At 43.3% G+C, this 20727-nt stretch overlaps 2 protein-coding genes and 1 pseudogene across 2 annotated transcripts; 1 reads left to right on the top strand and 2 right to left on the bottom strand.

Moving 5' to 3' along the window:
* Positions 1-69: 69 nt before the first annotated feature.
* LOC119314401 (protein H2A.6-like) lies at positions 70-1839 on the bottom strand. The gene is made up of 6 exons (XM_037589117.1): positions 1827-1839; positions 1363-1601; positions 991-1256; positions 585-688; positions 441-504; positions 70-154 (listed from the first exon to the last, which is right to left on the bottom strand). The coding sequence occupies exons 1-6, from the start codon at positions 1837-1839 to the stop codon at positions 70-72; spliced, it is 771 nt and encodes a 256-aa protein (XP_037445014.1).
* Positions 1840-6234: 4395 nt separating this feature from the next.
* Positions 6235-6795, top strand: LOC119314402 (annotated as a pseudogene).
* Positions 6796-12497: 5702 nt separating this feature from the next.
* On the bottom strand, positions 12498-13107 carry LOC119314400 (histone H3.2). Its single transcript, XM_037589116.1, has one exon. The coding sequence runs from the start codon at positions 13037-13039 to the stop codon at positions 12629-12631; it is 411 nt and encodes a 136-aa protein (XP_037445013.1). The 5' UTR covers positions 13040-13107; the 3' UTR covers positions 12498-12628.
* Between the last annotated feature and the right edge of the window lie 7620 nt (positions 13108-20727).

The following is a 20727-nucleotide window of genomic DNA, read 5'->3' as shown; positions in this document are numbered from 1 at the left end:
TGGATTGAGTTTGTACCATGATCAACACACACACACACACACACACACACACACACACAGTTGTTCTCATTACCCTTGTGTTGTTACCAGAATGCCCAAGATGCGCGTTGTGTTGGACTTTTGTTTGTCGCTGAGGATGCGGAAAGTTTGTGTTCTGTTTCGACATGAATTATTTCACTGGGATTACATTCAGAAGGTTGTAAGCTGCCTGGAAGTAGTACTGTTTTACCCTCCGCGACTCTATATATAGCTAAACAATCCCTTAATTATGAAGATGTGGCATGTGTTGATGCAGAAACAAAACTGAATGACTTTTGCAACCCAAAAAAAAAGAGGAAGAGGAAGAAAGAAACATTGTCCGCAGAAACAAAATCAACTCTGTTTAATCTGCCCTTACTAACATATGTTTCTGCCATAGGTGAATCCAAAATAAGTAGTACCTCATCTGGCTAGTTAGCTTAGTTTTTGTTTGCATAGCAGCCAAATGTTCCTCAGGTTTGTGGTCTGCAAGAATATTTTGAGCATTGTCAAGCTATAATTTGACATGTTTTTCTGCAAGACTTCTGAAGAATCTTGCTCATTACCTTCCAACTTTTCCTTGTCTAATTTAGCGCCACCGTCATATAGCAGAGATTCAGTTTCCTGCGGCTTGATAGGAACATAAGACGAGTGGCTGAAATTGAGTACCCTGTTTCAGTGAGCAAAGAGCAAGGGAAATTTTCAGACATAGAAGAGAGAATTTCGTACAGATGAAACTTATTTAGTACCAGTAGCAAACGTTCAGCAGGTGGCAAGCATTCACAAGATCAATTGCGGACAGCCATACGTAGAACAAGAGAATTACTAAGATTCCCACATGAAATCAGAGATACAATGGCGCTCTTGCTCGACGAATCTAACGAAAGGGCAACTATCTACAGACTACTCATGTTGTCCATGAGAAATGGAACAGAGTACGCACTGGCTAGACTTGGGGATGGGGACGGCTACTCCTTGTTGGCTGCGGTCTTCTTCTTGGGGGACTTGGCGGCGGTCTTCTTCTTGGGCGACTTGGTGGACTCCTTCTCGGCGGCGGCGGGGGACTTCTTGGGGAGCAGCACGGAGTTGATGTTGGGGATGACGCCGCCGTGGGCGATGGTGACGCCGGCGAGCAGCCTGCCGAGCTCCTGGTCGTTGCGGACGGCGAGCAGCAGGTGGCGCGGGATGATGCGCGTCTTCTTGTTGTCCTTGGCCGCGTTGCCGGCCAGCTCCAGGACCTGCGATTCATATCAACCAAGAACGGAATCAGTTAACTGTCAAGCACAAGAGGAACAGAGCAGCAGAACAGAGGCTCGAGGGCAGCGAGCGAAGATCTGCGGCTACCTCGGCGGCGAGGTACTCGAGGACGGCGGCGAGGTAGACGGGGGCGCCGGAGCCGACGCGCTGGGCGTAGCGGCCCTTCTTGAGGTAGCGCCCGATGCGGCCCACGGGGAACTGGAGCCCGGCCTTCACAGAGCGGGTCACCGCCTTCTTCCTCTCGCCGCCCTTTCCTTCCGGCCATCTTCTTCTTGCTGCTTCTCCGGCGACGGGGTGTCCCTCTCGAGGTGTGGGGAACAGGGGTGCTGGATCGGGGGTGATGCGCGCTGCTCTATGAGTTTGTGGGTTTGAACGGCGCCGGTGGCGCGGCTTTTATTGGAGACGGGAGCTTCGCTCGAGGGGGAGCGATCCGTGGGAGCACTTGATGGACCGATGAGAGCGCGGGGATTTTCTATACAACACACCTCATCAACTTCGTCGATGGGTGGGATGAGAGTCCCGTGACTAAAAGTAGTGGGACTAAAACTTGCTAGCCTCACACATGGTTGAATCCAAATACTAAAAAGACTAAAATCAAATTATTGAGCATTTATTATCCTTCAAACCCTCCAATCCAGAACTCGCATGTATTAAAGGAGAGGCATTAAATGATGAAAGAGAGGGCTAATACATATTTTAGTAGGTTTTCTATGACTAAAAAATTTTAGCCTCAAGACTAGTCCTAGCCTCTCTTTAGTCAGGGGTGCTTGAAACTTTAGCCTCTAAAAGAGACTATTTTTAGTTAGACTAAAAATAGTCCCTTGGATCCAAGCACCCTCTGAGGCTTGGAATTGAATTTGGTTTGTAATTAAATTGACCTATGTATTGAAATCAGTGGTGGAGGCAGGGGGACCAGCAGGCCCCCCTAAGGGCATCTCCAACAGATTGTATGTAAGTCTTGTTGGTAAAGTGTCCATGTCATCAACCAACAAGCTTTCATACAACTACTCTAATGGGTTGTATGTAAGCTATTCAATAGATGGTGAAGAATTAAATGTGATTGCTCTCTATTTCACCTTGAAGCTTGTGCAAAGGTTGTTGGTTAATCTACATACAACTTTGTTCTCTCTTCACATTTAATACATGCCACATCATCACTATATTCTAGGTGGCAAATTTACCAACACCTATCTTACAACTGTTGGAGATGCAAGGCTGATCATAGTGGGGAGTAACTTAGACTAGTGTCATACATATGACACTAGTCTATGTTACTACTTTTATAGTGCAAAGTGTCATAGAAATAGTATCATATATGGTTGCATTTATTAGCTTATAGACTCAACATTTCTTGGGAAGCGTTATGTGATGGTAACATAATATGTTACTCCAAACACCTCTCTCCTCATTAACTAGGTGCCACATAAGCAAACTTGTCTCGAGATGTGTTATGTTACTAGCTAAGTTACTTCCAATATGACTAGCCTAAGGCTGGTCATAGTGGGGAGTAACTTAGACTAGTGTCATGCATATGACACTAGTCTAAGTTATTATCTTTATAATGCAAAGTAACATAATAGTACTATCATAGATGGCTTCATTTATTAGCTCGTAGACTCATCTTGTCTTGGGAAGCGCTATGTTACAGTAACATATTATGTTACTATCTCTCATTAATTACTTGTCACATAAGCAGAATTTTCTCGAAGTGCGCTATGTTACTAGCTAAGTTACTCCCACTATGACTAGCCTAACAACAGGGATTTCATGCTAATTTGCTTACATCATTACTAGTTATTTGATGCTAAACACTCATTTTTCTAAGATTTGGTTCTCCCCAACATGTTTTAGCATCACTCGCCCCCCTCCCCCGATCACACTTTCCTGGCTCCACCACTTATTGAAATGACCTTGAATTCTAATTTTGTTGTTTGGTTGTAGGTACTAGTTGGAATTGAGTGGAAAACCATCGGAATCGTGCGGCTGGCAATGTTGCACGCTTCGGCTCACCGTGCGGCACGCAACACGTCTTTGGTGAAAGTGCATTTGTCTTTAAATGGTATTTTGATGTGATGATTATGTGATTATAGTGTGACTAATGAAAATTATTAAGTTTATCTCAGGTAATTGGTCCTTAGATGTTATTTTAAGGAGATGGCGGACCCCACTTCAAAAAGGGAAATGTGTGGTTTTCCATCGACTCAAAGTTTTTTCTTGGTTTCTTTCAGTCATAGGACAATTGTGCTGATAAGAGGGGTCGAGATGCTTGGATGAAAAGTGTGGAAACATGGAAAACCACATACACCAGCCTTCTCATGTTTATCCACCAAATTATTGCCAAAGTCCACCTTATTTGTGTCCAAAACAGCCTACCATGTGCGCACGGGGATCTAGGGGAAATTTGTGTGCACACAGGCTTCTTGTCCCCGTGCACACGAGGCTAGGTCTGAAATTCTCTGGACATCCCGTGCACATGGGTTCGTACGTGCACAAGGGCCCCGGGCACATGGGTATCGCCCGTGCACATGGTCTCTCCTGGCTGTCAACAGTTACATTTTTAGGTTCAACTATGTAAAGCCCCTTCTTCCACCATTGCTACACCTTTATTTGCTCAATATTCTTAATCCCTCCATCCAAACTTGTTGGTACTTTAGGATTTGAGAGAGCAAGACCCCAATCTACACTTCCACAAAACCAATTCATGTTCCCCACTCTTCTTCATCAATAGTTGTTACTCTTGGTGATTGGGCTCCTAGACGATTAGGAGTCAAGGCCGAAAAGCTTCCTTGCTTCTTATGTGCTCCGGGAAGTTTGTAAAGGTGTCATGGTCGCCTTTCAGACCAACCCCGCGTAATTTGAGGCCCGTTCGTTGGGGATGACTCGAAGGGAGAACGTGGTGAGACACTTGGTGGTGCTTCAGAGTTTTGGTTTTGTCACCTCCCTAATAGAGATTAGCATTGTGCAAAGAGTGTGGACATTGGGATAAAATTCATGTCCTCGATTCACTTGTGGTTAATACTTTCCTACACCTTTACTTGATTTGTATGCTTGTTGTCCCGTTCATTAATTAGATTGTTACCTACCATACTTTGATTTGTGCTTGCCTTCCATACATGTTGTTCTCACCTAGTTGCATATTTAGAGAAGTTGCATTGCCCAAGAAAGCTCAAAAATTGTACTCTCCTATTCACCCCCCCCCCTATTCGACGTCTTGATCCTTTCAGTTGGTGTAAGAGTTTTGTCTCTTTATTTGGGCTTAACTGTCTAAAGAGAATATGGTCGATCATGAGGATGGGGATGTGGAGCAACAACCCGCCAGAGGTTCTCTTGGGGCACCTGCCGACATTCCCACCGCCGCACCACTCATAGCTCCCATGCACGCCACTACCTTGACCATAGCATACTTTATCATCGACGACCTCCAACAAATGTGCGTGAAGTTGAAGCCCGAGAAGTGCATTTTTGCATGCCCTCCAGGAAGCTCATCGGATTCCTCGTGTCAAGCAAGGGTATCAAGGCTAACCTTGAGAAGAGTGACGCCATCAACCAGAGGCGCTCGCTGATGCGTCTCAAGGAAGTACAACGTTTTGTCGGACTACATGGTGGCTCTAGGGTGATTCATCTCCAAATTCGGGGAGGAGGGTCTCCGTTTGTTCAAAGTCCTCAAGAGATTGGACCCTTTCAAGTGGACCCCGAAGGCCGAGCAGGCATTTTAAGATCTAAAGCAATATCGGTCCTCCCTGCCGATCCTTGTAGTGCTAAGGCCCAAGGAGCTTATGATGTTGTACATCGCACCCGCCCCCATGTCGTGAGCGTGGTCCTTGTGGTGGAGAGGGAAGAGGTGACCAGGTCGAGATCATCGGTCTTGCCTATCTCGCCCCAGATTGACGAGACCTCTCTATGCGCCCCACAAGCAGGATGCTGACACCAGGCTAGCGGCGGCACCCGAGCACGCTCCTTCCTGGTAGGAGCTCCTCATGCAATGTCCCATCCACTTCGCTAGTGAGGTCTTGCGCGACGCCAAGTTGTGGAGGACTGTTGAATCCACGTTCCCAACTGCATGCCGGCACGAGTGGTGTGTGTACGACCCTTTGTGTCTCACCTATCGATGTTGGTTGTAACTAGCACATGCCGATTATTGTGGACAATGGCATTATGATGCTCATAGCGGCACCACACGGGTCACCTGTTCACTTCATGTTTTTTTTCTTTGGCAATGATGTCCTAATTTTATTTTCCTTTTTGGCTTTCTCTTTTCGGTATATCCTCTCTAGATTTTTTTATTTTGTAGTTTAATCTGTCTTAATTTTTCCCGGTTAATTTCTTATATTTTTATTTAACTTTTATTCCATCTTTCGTTTTCTTAGAATTTTTATTTTTTACTTTTTTTAGATATAAAGCATTCTAAAAAATGTTTGAACATTAATAATCTTTGTGAACATTTTTTTTCAAATACGTGGACAATTTTGGTACATAGAAGAATACATTTTAAATTGTATGCATAAAAAATTTGTGAATAACTTTTTAAATTTAAAGTACACCCCGCTTAAATTTCACTATCATTTTTAAAAATGCACGAAAATGCTTTTAAAATATGTGAGCACTTCTTAAAAATCTTCATGAATATAGTTTAAAAAGCTCAAACATTTTTTCGAAAACATGTGAAAAGGTTAAATATCGTGAACGTTTATCACAATTTTCTTTCTAAATTACCTAAGCTGCTATAGTGCCTAGTGCTACATAGGAACAGGACTCTCGCTTGGAACCGGGAAATTCCAATTCCTCTCAGCGCCTCCCGCCTCATGGGACGATGAAAATTGAGAGCCACGTCACCGATCCGCGCCGTCTCTCTCGCGGTCGCCATCCTGACCGTCCAATCCCGTGCTGATCCAACGGCAGGCTGCCCACTCCTCCCTTTTTAAATCCCCCTTACGTTCCTCCCCACTCTCACCACCAGCAGCCGCCGCCACCACAGCTCCTCCTCCATTTCCATCTCAGTCAACTCCATCAACCATGTCCGGCCGCGGCAAGGGAGGGAAGGGGCTAGGCAAGGGCGGCGCCAAGCGCCACCGGAAGGTGCTACGCGACAACATCCAGGGCATCACCAAGCCCGCCATCCGCCGTCTGGCTCGCCGTGGCGGTGTGAAGCGCATCTCGGGGCTCATCTACGAGGAGACCCGCGGCGTGCTCAAGATCTTCCTGGAGAACGTCATCCGCGACGCCGTCACCTACACGGAGCACGCCCGCCGCAAGACCGTCACCGCCATGGACGTCGTCTACGCCCTCAAGCGACAGGGGCGAACCCTCTACGGATTCGGCGGCTGACCTGCGCCCGCTGCTCCAATCTCCATCTGCTATGGTTTCGTTTCTGAGTGCGTGCGTGCGTTGCTGTTCCATCGGTCTGTGTAGTTAGTGGATGGCGATGGATCTGAATGTAATGGACTTGTTGGTTCTTGCAAGAAATGAATCTGAATTCAATGGAAGTTGTACTGCATCTCGCTATGATTGTACCTTCTGGTTTGTTCCTGTACATTCTGAAATTTATCAGCAAGTAATTTTCGCTTCGATTTTTCTTGCTGAATGGGCTCCAAAAAATTCATACCACGCGGCGGCCGGAGGTCCAAAGTCATTCCAGCTCGTTGGTCGTACACTCGGGGATACGAATATCGCTGCTGCCACCCAGCTCCTGCAGGCCAATCTCAACCCCACGAGCGCTTGCTCAAGTTCAGGAGAAGGTCTGTGCCATTGTCTCTATCTGAAGAGGCGTTGCAATCTGCTGCTGTTTACATCCCACATGTCTGATGCCTTGATGTATCATGATTCTGTTCTGCAAGTGTCTGATCACGGGCTTCATAATGAAAATGGAGCCGTGAGTGAGCCTCCTGTTATTCACAAAATTTTGGTTACGCAGAGACATTCTCTGAATTTAAGTGTCTTTTCATCATTCAGGCTCATCTGTCTTCGAAAACTCTGCAGCTGGCATAATTTTAGTGCAGTCAAATGTTATAGAATTGCCCATTGCTCAACATAAAAGCTGGCTAATCTGTAGTACGTATTAAATTTGTCACCTGCTACTTTGCTACCGGGACACGTTTTTCTCCTCTCTGATGAGGTGTGCTCAAGGCTTCTCTGAGTTGGCTAACATCTGAATAGTAATCATCTTATGGGTTATCTTAAGAAATAAAAACTTTCTCATGGATTTTCCTCCTCACATTTATCACCCACTTTACTTTTAGATTCACAAGCTTTTCACACTGCTATTTTGTGCTTTTTTTTGGTTGAACAAAAGGTGATGCGCCGAAGCAGAACATAATGTTTAGGGAAGCAAACCACATTTGATTGATTGCTGCTAAATATCCCATGTCAAAAATAAAAAAAATCAGGAACATTCGATGGGAGGAAAATCAATCGACTGTATGACTGATTCATCAAGAACACAAGCAATCGACCGTCTGAATGCTTGTGTTCTTGTTCCATCGGTCTGTGTGGCTAGTGGAAGGTGATGAATATGAATGCAATGATCTTGGCCGCATCTCTCGATATGTTTGTACCTTCTGGCCATCACCAACTTGTTGCATACTAATTTTCGCAGCAAGAAAGTTGATAATGATTTTTCACTAATTTTTGTTTAGACTTTTTGCTGAATGGGTGACGAAATTCCTGAAAAACTCATGGTACCATGCAGCACGGTCAAAACAAGTCGGCGATTCCATCCTGCCTTCATTGCATTTCATGCGGTCTGTCTACCCTGATCAACTCCCATTTGGGAGGGTGGTGGCAGATTGTGCTCGTTTGAACATACTACTATCTGATGTGAAGATCGCTGCTGCTACCCAGCTCCTCCGCAGCCCTACATGAACATTGGACAGCTACCGCTGGCCTTCTTCACCTGCAAACCCACAAGCGCTTGCTCAAGTTCAGGAGAAGACCTATACCACCAAGGCGGTGTGTGGTCCAGTTTGCCAACTGTTTAGATCCTACTGTAGACGTTATCTCTAGGAGAAGATCTACATCAAGTTCACGAGAAGGCCACCATCTCTTTTTCTGAAGAGGAGCTACAGTTTGCAGACTATTTTGATCCTACCAGATGTTATCTTTGAGGGTTTAATGTATCATGATTCTGTTTCTGTAATATTTTCAGTACTGCTTCTGTGCTTCATGATGAAAATGGATCCGGGAGTGATCCTCATGTTATTCTAATTTTTGCTGGTTATGCAAAAACGTTCTCTGAAATTAAGTGTTTTTTCATCAGTGCTCATCTGTGTTCTAAAACTCTGCAGATGGCTCAGTTTTAGTTCAGTCAAATGGTTGTAGAATTGCCAATTGGTCAACATAAAGCTGAGTAACCTGTACTAACGCGAGAAAAAAAAAATCACAATCATCTTGTGCTACTTTGTCAGCTGCAATTTTGCTACTGGGACATGTTTTCCTCTTCTCATATATGTGGCTTCTGAGTTACGAGGGCAATATGGACATTTAACCCAGATTACTCTTAATGTCGCCGATAAAGTATAGTGTTTCACTCCAGTATTTCCCATCAACTCAAATTTCAAGGCGAATGTCCTTCTGAATACCTATTTCTGCCATGGTATTCAGTTTTCTGGAATAAACGGCGTTTTGTGTCTTGTTGTTACTAGCCGGAAAAAACACCTTGGATCTTAAACTGCGGAGACAAGCACATGCTGCTTATTGTTTTATTTTCGTAAAGACACCTTATGAAGCTGCTTGTGTTAATGTAGAAAGAAAACTGAATGCAGTTGATACAATGATACTGGCAGAGAAGTGAAAGTTTTTTTTATGTGTAAGAGACACAAGCACCCGTTAAGTAGCAAGGGACAACGACTTACCTAATGTCAAGATCAACGGCAGAAGCACTGCCAAGTGCCGGAGGAAACCAAGTATCTGCTGTAAAATACGTCTCTTGCACACTCTTACATGTATTCTTTAAAAGGAAAATCATGTAAATCGTAAAATTTAACTATTTAATTATGTAAAAATAATTTTTAACTAATTAATCTAGCAAATATCTTGTGATTTATTTTCACATGGTGTTTCCATAAAAATGAAAATTTGCATCTAACGGAAGTAGAATTTGCTTCCAGCAAAACTGTTTTTGACCTACTAGAAACTTTTCTTTTTGGTTCATTCGTAGCAGCAAGCTGTTTCCATCTACTCGAGAATTTCCTTCCATGATAATTAGGTGTGAAATGTTTCGGTTGCAACTGATGGACACTGTTTCAATCATTGTGTCCAATGTTTCCTGGTCATCTATAAACAAATCAGTGAGGTGATTAGATTTGTTTCAGATAAAATGTAAATTTGTTAAAAAATGTCTCCAGAGTTAGGATTCACTGTAAAATTGCATGCACCAATGACCAATCAGTTTACCCTAAAGCTCAAACTTACGGAGAAAGGTGTACTTGAATACTCCCGCTCATGTGTGGCTTTCTCAAACCTAAATCAGGGCTGAAAGAGGATTACACTATTTCATTTTAAATTGTAGCAATGGGTCTTGAACTCAAGAACTCTAGGCTCTTTTACACACATGAATTTTCTTTTCTTACTCAACCTCGTTATACTGGTTATTGTCTTCTCTTTTAGTTCTTATAACTTGTGTCTGTAAGAAGGTGACATGTGAGGACCGAACTACCGCAGGTTGACGGCATTAGATGCACTCATGTTTGAAGTAGTTGCGTGTGAGTGAGCGTGACATTGATAGAAGATAAATGGTTCCAGCAACCACATCTTGCACAACTAGCCATTCATATACCACTAGAGATCTAGTGCATCCCTCTGTGTCACTTGTCATTTCAGCATATATTTTTATTGCCCAACCATCCGTAGAAGAAATTTGTATATGACCACAGATCAAGTGTGTTGCCTCCACTCCTAAGAGTCGTTGGGATTCAACGCCTTCACCACCAATTATCAGCAAAGCAACAGAATAAATTTGATCAGGTTATAGCTTGAGATTAGGAGACGTCGGAAACGGAACACTCGGTATGAAATGAAAAGCTAGCGCTTAATAGCGCGAAGGTCTGAGAAGATACCATGCTGCCTCCGTCGATCCTTCCTATTACTATTGATGGCTTCTTCTTCAGGATCGGCAAGAAAAAGAACAACGCAGAGGCTCTTTCTCAATTTGTGTACTATAGTGTGGGCTCTTATATGGCATTCCATCACCGAGGGCAATATCAGGATATGGGCCATCGCTGATGGAGCATAGTGTTTCACTACAGCATTTTACAGCAAATCAAATAGCCATAATTTGAAGCCGAATGTCATATAGCATTTTCTTGCCACGATCTTCATTTTTCTGGAATAAAATGAGACTATGTGTCTTGCTATCACCAGTTAGCCTCTGAATTCTGATGGTGCACCTCAAAGGGAAAAAAACCTGGATATTAAAATGAGGAGACAAGCACATACTGCTCAAGTTTCTTTATCATAGACACGCCTTTATGAATCTGCTTGTATTTAGAAAGGAAACTGATTGCAGTTTTCACACAACTACAAGGCTGTCTATATGGGATGAGAATGTCATAGTAGTGAAAGTTAATGTATGTTTAAGACATAAGCAAGCACCCCAGTTTAGTAGTAAGAGATAACTGCTTGATCTACTGTTAAGATCAATGGCGGAAGCATCGCCAAATGCCAGGAGAAGTCAAGTATCTGTCAGGAAAGCATATCTTGCATCAACTTGTATGAAGTAGTTTTAGGGGAAAACTATGTAAATCATAAAATTTAACTATTTCGTTATCCTTTTTGTTTGATAAAAACTACTTCGTTACCTAATAGATTAATGTAGCAAAAATAGTGCTGAAAATGGACACAGCCAAGACATAATCGTAGTTCTTGATTACCAAAGTCATGACAGCCAAAGAAGAGACAGTGATCCATTCCATTCTCTTCCTTTCTACGCGTGCCTGAATTAAGTGAGCAGGGGCATACTGAACGGTGTGATACATATAGCTACCTGAAATGGTTCGGAGCAACATCACTAAGAAGACACCTTCTTAAGTTAAGGCTCCCAAGACAGCAGCTTCGCGATTATACAGCACATGAGCAGGGAACAGATTGAACTGAACTGAAGCGCATATGAACATCATTCACGTTCATCAGATTCATTAGCACCATTTGCAGCAATTCTGAAAACTGACACGGCCGAGACATTCACTGAAGCTGAAACCAGGCAATTTTGGAAATGTTTTCAGCGAAAAATCTATCCAGTGGGATTAACCATTGGATCTGATGCGCCATAGTGTCATTTATCGAGCATTTGTCCGGACGAAATGTAGGACTTTCTTCTGCTGGGCTTGAGGATTATAATCAAAGATTAGCATAACAATTGATGAAACATGTCAATTACACTGCAGTTTATAGTGAGGAAAATTTAAGAAAATCTGTCACCCAGGGGAGAAATCCCCACCAGAATTTGATCTCATTCAAAGAAAATATTGATCCAATTTATAAGAGAAACAGGGTCGAAATCCTTGATCTCATTTATGAGGAAAACCATACAGCACGAGGGACAACACAGCATGCCAGCAATGGAAACACAAAACACCCCCAAGTTACAGCACAATGCAAAAGCCAACTACCAAAGGACAGGTGGAAGCGGGTGCAGCACAGATTATGAAATAACCATCAAGAAGGCATAAGTAGCAAGACATATTAGCACAGGCCTTGCTAGCAAAGTTGCAAGCCAGCGACTAATAGCTTTGCTAAATACTACTCCTAGTACAAAGTCTACAAGCCGAAAGATAATCAATCTCGGCAGAGATGCAACAAGCAAGTTATATCAATAGAAAGAAGCTGCCCAAAACCATTACTGACAAAGCCACCAATGAATAATGAGCACTAGTGATGAAATGCAGCAAATGCAATGGTTCAGACTAACACCCAAGACATGCTGTAGGACTGACTATGTTGACAAGCCAGTGACGTTCAGTAGGCAGCAACACTGCAACGAATTTCAGAAAGTTCAGTAGACAAACAAAAATATCAAACCACTGACCTTCAAAGTATAATGGAATGTGACATTAGCATGACAGGGTAGTAACCAAAGTACGTATGACATCAGATGGAACAAACTTCGACAATCACCTTCGATCCAGCAAAGAAACCATTCATTGACATTTCAGGATTACGAACAACAAAATGCGTCAGAAGAACACAAAATGGAGAGAGATCTGACAGCCAACTTTCATTCAGATTGCTGATGACAACAAGATGGTAACATCAGACACTGCACTAGAACATCACACACACCCAACATAGCACGAACACAGGATCACTCCACCACGCAAAACACATGCTAATCTCTACACCTGCAGAAGAGACAGACACTATCCTAGGCCCTCTCGCCCCGGATGCGTCTTGCGAGCTGGATGTCCTTGGGCATGATGGTGACGCGCTTGGCGTGGATGGCGCAGAGGTTGGTGTCCTCGAAGAGCCCGACGAGGTAGGCCTCGGCGGCCTCCTGCAGCGCCGACACGGCGGAGGACTGGAACCTCAGGTCGGTCTTGAAGTCCTGCGCGATCTCCCGGACGAGGCGCTGGAAGGGCAGCTTGCGGATGAGCAGCTCCGTGCTCTTCTGGTACTTGCGGATCTCCCGGAGCGCCACGGTGCCCGGGCGGAAGCGGTGCGGCTTCTTCACGCCGCCCGTGGCCGGGGCCGACTTGCGCGCCGCCTTGGTGGCCAGCTGCTTCCGCGGCGCCTTGCCGCCGGTGGACTTCCTCGCCGTCTGCTTCGTGCGGGCCATCGGGTTTGCTTGGTGGATTGGTTGGGAGGGAGATTGGGGATTGGAGTGGATGGATAATGGAGCCGCTTCGGGGAGCGTTTTAAGGAGAAGACGAGTGCGCGGCGGGCGGGCGGCGGGTGGCCAAATTTCGGCGCGCTGTGTTTCGGGAAGGGGAGGTGAGTTTCGATCGTTGGATCTGCCAGCCGTGGACGGTGGGATTTCGTTTCACGCGGATCGTAGGGGGGCGATCCGTGGCTTCGGGGTTCCTGCGTTCTCATTGGTTAGCTGCTTTTTCGATTGGTTGGTTGGTAGCCGGCGCAGGTGCAACATCATTACCAATTGTAGTTTTTTTAGGGATATCACCTTTTTTTTTTTGAGAAATTAACGGATATCACCAATTCTAGTAAAACGGATGTGCCCAAAAAACTGTCGTTCGAGATAGTGTGGGCCGAAAATACTGCTCAACAAACCGATAATTCAAACATGCTCAAAATGGTGAACAGTAAAATAAAAAAATTGCAGACAATTCACAGAATCAGATTATTATTTTTCATCCAAGATGCTTGTATGCGTGATGTCCCTGCAAAATTTCGAGGTGTTTGGAAATTCGAAAAGCTTATGGCAAAAGCGAGAAAATCGGTTGTGAACAATTTTTTTTTAAAATGTTCCTCAAGCACCTGGAGTTTCTTTTTCTCCCACCTCCTCGAATGTCCAAACTTCATCAAATTTTGCACGGGCATCACGCGCAAGAGCATCAGCATGCAAAACAAGATTTTTTTTAATTTGTTTCATATTTTTGCGATTCTATTGTTCATCCCCTGAGCCCGGGTGCATATTAATTAGCCGCGTCCTCAACAAATTCTCTATTCCTATTTTTTAAGTTGAAAATTCCCTATTCATATTTGGTGCCCAAAAAATGTTAGAACAATCCCAAAATTTAGCATCAAGCGCTCCAAATTTCAAGCACCTCTAATTGCTGCCACGAAAGCAAAACGCGGCAGTGCGAAGCCAAGTGATGAGGTGAAATTTCCGCATTGCCCGACCGGCCTTCACTTCACGTCGATTCTGGAGAAAACTCGCCGCCGCACATCACTGTCGCGATTGCCCGACCCACCCTTAGCCCCGTAGCCACCCCACCACTAGGTAGCCACCGCCATGACCCCCACGGCCGTCGTCGAGCTCGCTCCGCCACTGCCTGATTTGCACCGATTCTGGTCATTCCCGCCCCATATCGTCCAATATGACCGCCGCAGCCACTAGCGAAAGTTATGTGAATATGTGTATGTACCAACTTGTCTTGGGGATCGAATCCTTTGGCTACATTTTCATATATTTCAGTTTTGCTCTCTCTTCTATGGGCCCTTTTGTATTGTTTCTTCATGGGACTTTTACAAGGAAGAGACAAATTGCAATGACTAGTAACGCTAAAAAACAATTGTAGTGACCGTCAACCTTGATATTGAAAATTAAAATCATGATAAAGAGCAAACCATTTCACTTTAGTACTGTCAAAGACAAGATTCATAATTGTTTCCACACAATTCCTACTGTAGTATATCATTTCCACAATTTATGAGCAATATAAGCCATAGAAACAAGAAAACAAGCAAACTGCATTGAAAACAGAATCTGTCAAAAACAGAACAGTATGTAGTAATCTGTACTCCAACCATACTTCTACTACTCCAAAAATTCAGAACAATTAGGACAACATGGGAAATTTGTCTATTAATCTTCTACAAAAAGAATCAGTATTTTATCACGCTTCTATTAAAAATTAGAATTATTTTTCTGAGCGCAAAAGTTTCTGTTTTTCAACAAGATCAAATGAACTATCACCATAGACCATCCCAAAGGTCTTACTTGGCACTTTATTAAAACAAAAGTAATAAAACTTGATTACTACATAAGCCTAATCATGTGAACACACAAAAAAGTAGGTAAAAGTGTTGGGTTGTCTCCAACAAGCGCTTTTCTTTAATGCCTTTTTAGCTAGGCATGATGATTTCAATGATGCTCACATAAAAGATAAGAATTAAAACATAACGGGATCATCATGAAGCAAATTACTAGCATATTTAAGTCTAACCCACTTCATATGCATAGGGATTTTGTGAACAAACAACTTATGGGAACAAGAATCAATTAGCATAGGAAGGCAAAACAAACATAAATTCAAGATTTTCAATACATAGAGAGGAAACTTGATATTATTGCAATACCTACAAGCATATGTTCCTCTCTCATAATAATTTTCAGTAGCATCATGAACGAATTCAACAATATAGATATTACATAAAGCATTCTTTTCATGATCCATAAGCATAGAAATTTTGTTACTCTCCACATGAGCAAATTTATTCTCATGAATAGTAGTGTGAGTGAACTCAACAAAATAACTATTATGTGATTGAAAATTAAAATCATCATGACAAGTTTCATGATTATCATTATTCTTTATATCATACATGTCATCACCATAATCATCATAGATAGCAACTTTGTTATCATAGTCAATTGAAGCCTCGTCCAAAATGGTGGATTCATCACTAAATAAAGTCTTGACCTCTCCAAATCCACTTCCATCATTATAATCATCATAAATAGGAGGCATGCAATCATTATAACAAATTTGCACATCAAATCTTGGGGGACTAAAAATATCATCTTCATCAAACATAGCATCCCCAAGCTTATGGCTTTGCATATCATTAGCATCATGGATATTCAAAGAATTCATACTAACAACATTGCAATCATGATCATCATTTATACCAAAAATTCTATTGAATTCTTCTTCTATCAATTGAGCACAATTTTCCTTTCCATCATTTTCACGAAAAACATTATAAAGATGAATAATATGATGCAACCTCAATTCATTTTTTGTAGTTTTCTTTTATAAACCAAACTAGTGATAAACAAGAAACTAAAATATTCGATTGCAAGATCTAAAGATATACCTTCAAACACTCACCTCCCCAGCCACGGTGGCAGAAAATAGCTTGATGTCTACTACGCAACTTTATTCTTGTAGACTCGTGTTGGGCCTCCAATCGCAGAGTTTTGTAGGACAGTAGCATTTTCCCCTCAAGTGGATGAATTAAGGTTTATCAATCCGTGGGAGATGTAGGATGAAGATGGTCTCTCTCAAACAACTCTGCAACCAAATAATAAAAAGTCTCTTGTGTCCCCAACACACCAAATACAATGGCAAATTGTATAGGTGCACTAGTTCGGCGAAGAGATGGTGATACAAGTGTAATATGGATAGTAGGTATTGATTTTTGTAATAGGAACACTAAAAAAATAGCAAGGTTGCAATTGATAAAATGGAGCACAAACGGTATTGCAATGCATGAAAATGAGGCCTAGGGTCCGTACTTTCGCTAGTGCAATCTCTCAACAAGGCTAATATAATTGGATCATATAACCGTCCCTCAATGTGCGATGAAGAATCACTCCAAAGTTCCTATCTAGCGGAGAACATAAGAAAAAAATTGTTTGTAGGGTATGAAACCACCTCGAAGCTATTCTTTCCACCGATCTATCAAAGAGTTCGTACTAAAATAACACCAAATAATTTCAGATTCATAATACTCAATCCAACACAAAAAACATCAATGAGTGCCCCAAGATTTCTACCGGAGAAACAAAGACAAGAACGTGCATCAACCCTTATGCATAGATTACCCCAATGTCACCTCGGGAATCTGCAAGTTGAGTGCCAAAACATATATCAAGTCAATCAATATGATACCCCCATTGTCACCACGAGTATTCATATGCAAGACATTTATCAAGTGCTCTCAAATCCATAAAAGTATTCAATCCGATAAAACCAAATATCAAAGAGAAAACTCAATTCATCACAACAAGATAGAGAGGGGAAAACACCATATGATCCAACTATATTAACAAAGCCCGCGATACATCAAGATCGTGACATCTCAAGAACACGAGAGAGAGAGAGAGAGAGATTAAACACATAGCTACTGGTATAAACCCTCAGCCCGAGGGTGGACTACTCCCTCCTCATCATGGTGGTCGTCGGGATGATGAAGATGGCCATCCGTGCTGATTTCCCCCTCCGGCGGAGTGCCGGAACAAGGTCTAGATTGGTTTTTCATGGCTACAGAGGCTTGCGGCGGTGGAACTTCTGATCTAGGGTAACCCCCAGGGTTTTTGGAATATTTGACGATTTATAGGGCGAAGAGGGGGTACAGAAGGCCATCGAGGTGAGCACAACCCACCTGGGCGTGCCTGGTCCCCAGACGCGCCCTGGTGGGTTGTGCCCTCCTCAGGGCACCCCCAGGTGCTGCTCTGGCCTATTGGATGTCTTCTGGTCCATAAAAAATCCACAAAAAGTTTCGTGGTGTTTGGACTCCGTTTGATATTGATTTCCTGCAATGTAAAAAACAAGCAAAAAACAACAACTAGCACTGGGCACTGGGTCAATAGGTTAGTCTCAGAAAATGATATAAAGTTACTATAAAATGATTGTAAAACATCTAAGAATGATAATATAATAGCATATGAATACTTCAGAAATTATAGATACGTTGGAGACGTATCAGTCGTCACGCCAACTATTGCTTCTACAACTATCGCTAACGCATAGTGATAAAGTAAATCAATTACATGGCGCTTGCACTTCATACAATAAAGAGACAACCCTAAGGCTCCTGCCGGTTGTCGATATTACAAAACATGATCATCTCATACATCAACATATATCACATCATATCTTGACCATATCACATCACAACATGCCCTGTAAAAACAAGTTAGACGTCCTCTACTTTGTTGTTGCAAGTTTACGTGGCTGCTACGGGCTTCTAGCAAGAACCGTTCTTACCTACGCATAGAACCACAATGGTGATTCATCAAGTTTGTTGTTTTGACCTTCTTCAAGGACCGGCCGCAGTCAAATTTGATTCAACTAAAGTAGGAGAAACAGACACCCGCCAGCCACCTTTATGCAAAACTAGTTGCATGCCAGTCGGTGGGACCGGTATCATGTGCGTAGACATGTAAGGTTGGTCCGGGCCGCTTCATCCCACAATACCGCGAATCAAAATAAGATGTTGGTGGTAAGCAGTATGACTATCACCGCCCACAACTCTTTGTGTTCTACTCGTGCATATCATCTACGCATAGAGCTGGCTTGGATACCACTGTTGGGAAATGTTGCATGGAAAACAAAAAAAAATCTACGCACACGCAAGATCTATCCATGAAGATGTATAACAACGAGAGGGGGGGAGTGTGTCTATGTACCCTCGTAGACTGTAAGCGGAAGCATTTCACAACGCGGTTGATGTAGTCGAACTTTTTTCGTGCTCCAACCGATCTAGTACCGAACGCACGACACCTCCGCGTTCTGCACACGTTCAGCTTGTTGACGTCCTCCGCCTTCTTGATCCAGCAAGACGGCGAGGTAGTAGATGAGTTCCAGTAGCACGATAGCACGGTGATGGTGATGATGATGTGGTCTCCGCAGGGCTTCACCTAAGCACTACGAAAATATGATCGAGGGAGTAAACGGTGGATGGGAGCACCGCACACGGCTAAAACAATGTTGTGTTGTTGTGTGGCGCCCCCACCCCATGTATATATAGGTGGGAGGGGAGAGGGGGCTGCCAGGGCAGCTAGGGCGTGCCCCTAGGGGCTGGCCGCCGGCCCTAGGGCTCCTGCCCTCCTGTGCCCCCCTTTCCTTGTATGGACAAGGGGGAAAGGAAAGAGGGGGGAGTGGGAGTCCAAATCCACACTTTCCTTTCCTCCTCCCCTTTCCTTCCCCCCCTTAGGCTGGCCCTATAGAGAGCGCACAAGCCCCTTGTGTGCTGTTGTGTTCCCTCAGTTGGCCCATAAGGCCCATATCTTTGTCGAGGATGCCTGAAACTCCTTCCGGTGACCCGATAAGTACCTGGTACCCTCCGAAACACTTTCGGTGTCTGAATACCATCTTCCTATATATCAATCTTTACCTTTTGACCGTTGTAAGACTCCTCGTCATGTCCATGATCTCATCTGGGACTTCGAACAACATTCGGTCACCATGAAAGTTAAGCGTGCGGACTCTACGGGTTCGAGAACTATGTAGACATGTCCGAGACACCTCTCCGGTCAATAACCAATAGCGGAACCTGGATGCCCATATTGGCTCCTACATATTCTACGAGGATCTTTATCAGTCGAACCGTTATGACAACATATGTAATTCCCTTTGTCTATCAGTATGTTACTTGCCCGAGATTCGATCGTCGGTATCATCATACCTAGTTCAATCTCGTTACCGGCAAGTCTATTTACTCATTCCATAATACATCACCTCATGACTAACTCCTTAGTACATTGCTTGCAAGCTTATGATGTGTATTACCTAGAGGGCCCAGAGATAATTCACCGATACTCAGAGTGACAAATCCTAACCTCGATCTATGCCAACTCAACAAACACCTTCGGAGATACCTTTTGAGCATCTTTATGATCACCCAGTTATGTTGTGACGTTTGATAGAACACAAGGTATTTCTCCAGTATCCAGGAGTTGCATAATCTCATAGTCGAAGGAATATGTATTTGACATTAAGAAAGCAATAGCAATAAAACTGAATGATCATTATGCTAAGCTAACAGATGGGTCTTGTCCATCACATCATTCTCCTAAAGATGTGACCCTGTTATCAAATGACAACACATGTCAATGGTTAGGAAACCTTAACCATCTTTGATCAACGAGCTACTCGACATAATAGGGACACATTATTTGTTTATGTATTCACACATGTATTTAAGTTTTGATGACCCACAAGTATAGGGGATCAATTGTATCTCTTTTCGATAAGTAAGAGTGTCGAACCCAACGAGGAGCAGAAGGAAATGACAAGTTGTTTTCAGCAAGGTAATGTCTGCAAGTGCTGAAATTGTAAGTAGCAGAGTAGTTTGATAGCAAGATAATTTGTAACGAGCAAGTAACAATAGTAGTAACAAAAGTGCAGCAAGGTAGCCCAATCCTTTTGAGGCAAAGGATAGGCCAAAACGGTCTCTTATGATAAGCAAAGCGTTCTTGAGGGTACACGGGATTTTCATCTAGTCACTTTCATCATGTTGGCTTAATTCGTGTTCGGTACTTTGATAATTTGATATGTGGGTGGACCGGTGCTTAGGTGTTTGTGACGCCCGGATAATTAAGCTACAGTAAACCCCTGCTAATGGTGCTACGTCACCTCGGTTACTGTTGATAAACTCGAGTTGGTTCAAGCCGATTCAAATTCAAATTCAAAATCAGGCGAACAATAAAGGTTTTCAAACGTTAGAATTTAAAATGATCATCATGTGGCAAATAATCCGTAACTTATTTTGGGTGTTGGAACCAACCTTTTTCAAAATGTTTAAGTGCCTAAACTAAATAAAAACAGGGGCTAAAACAATTATTACTTTTCAATAATAAACAAATGTAAAACTAATTTATTTAGTGCCAAATTAATTATGACAGTAGCCTAACTAATAATGCTAATTTAGGGGCTCAGTTGATATATTATATAAAAAAAAATAGAAACACCCCCCCACGCTGGGCCGAGCAGCCCAGCTGGCCTCCGCACCGGCCGGCCCACCAGGCCCAGCCGGCCCTCCTCTCTGGCCTACATGGCCACCTCCCCGAACCCTAACCCCCACCCGATCCCCACTCTCCCCCCCACGCACCCACTC

The sequence above is a fragment of the Triticum dicoccoides genome, chromosome 6A, assembly GCF_002162155.2.
Source record: "Triticum dicoccoides isolate Atlit2015 ecotype Zavitan chromosome 6A, WEW_v2.0, whole genome shotgun sequence".
In the NCBI taxonomy this organism is placed as follows: Eukaryota; Viridiplantae; Streptophyta; class Magnoliopsida; order Poales; family Poaceae; genus Triticum; species Triticum dicoccoides.
Note: the sequence above shows the minus strand (reverse complement) of the source record. Positions and strands in the feature narration are given on the sequence as shown.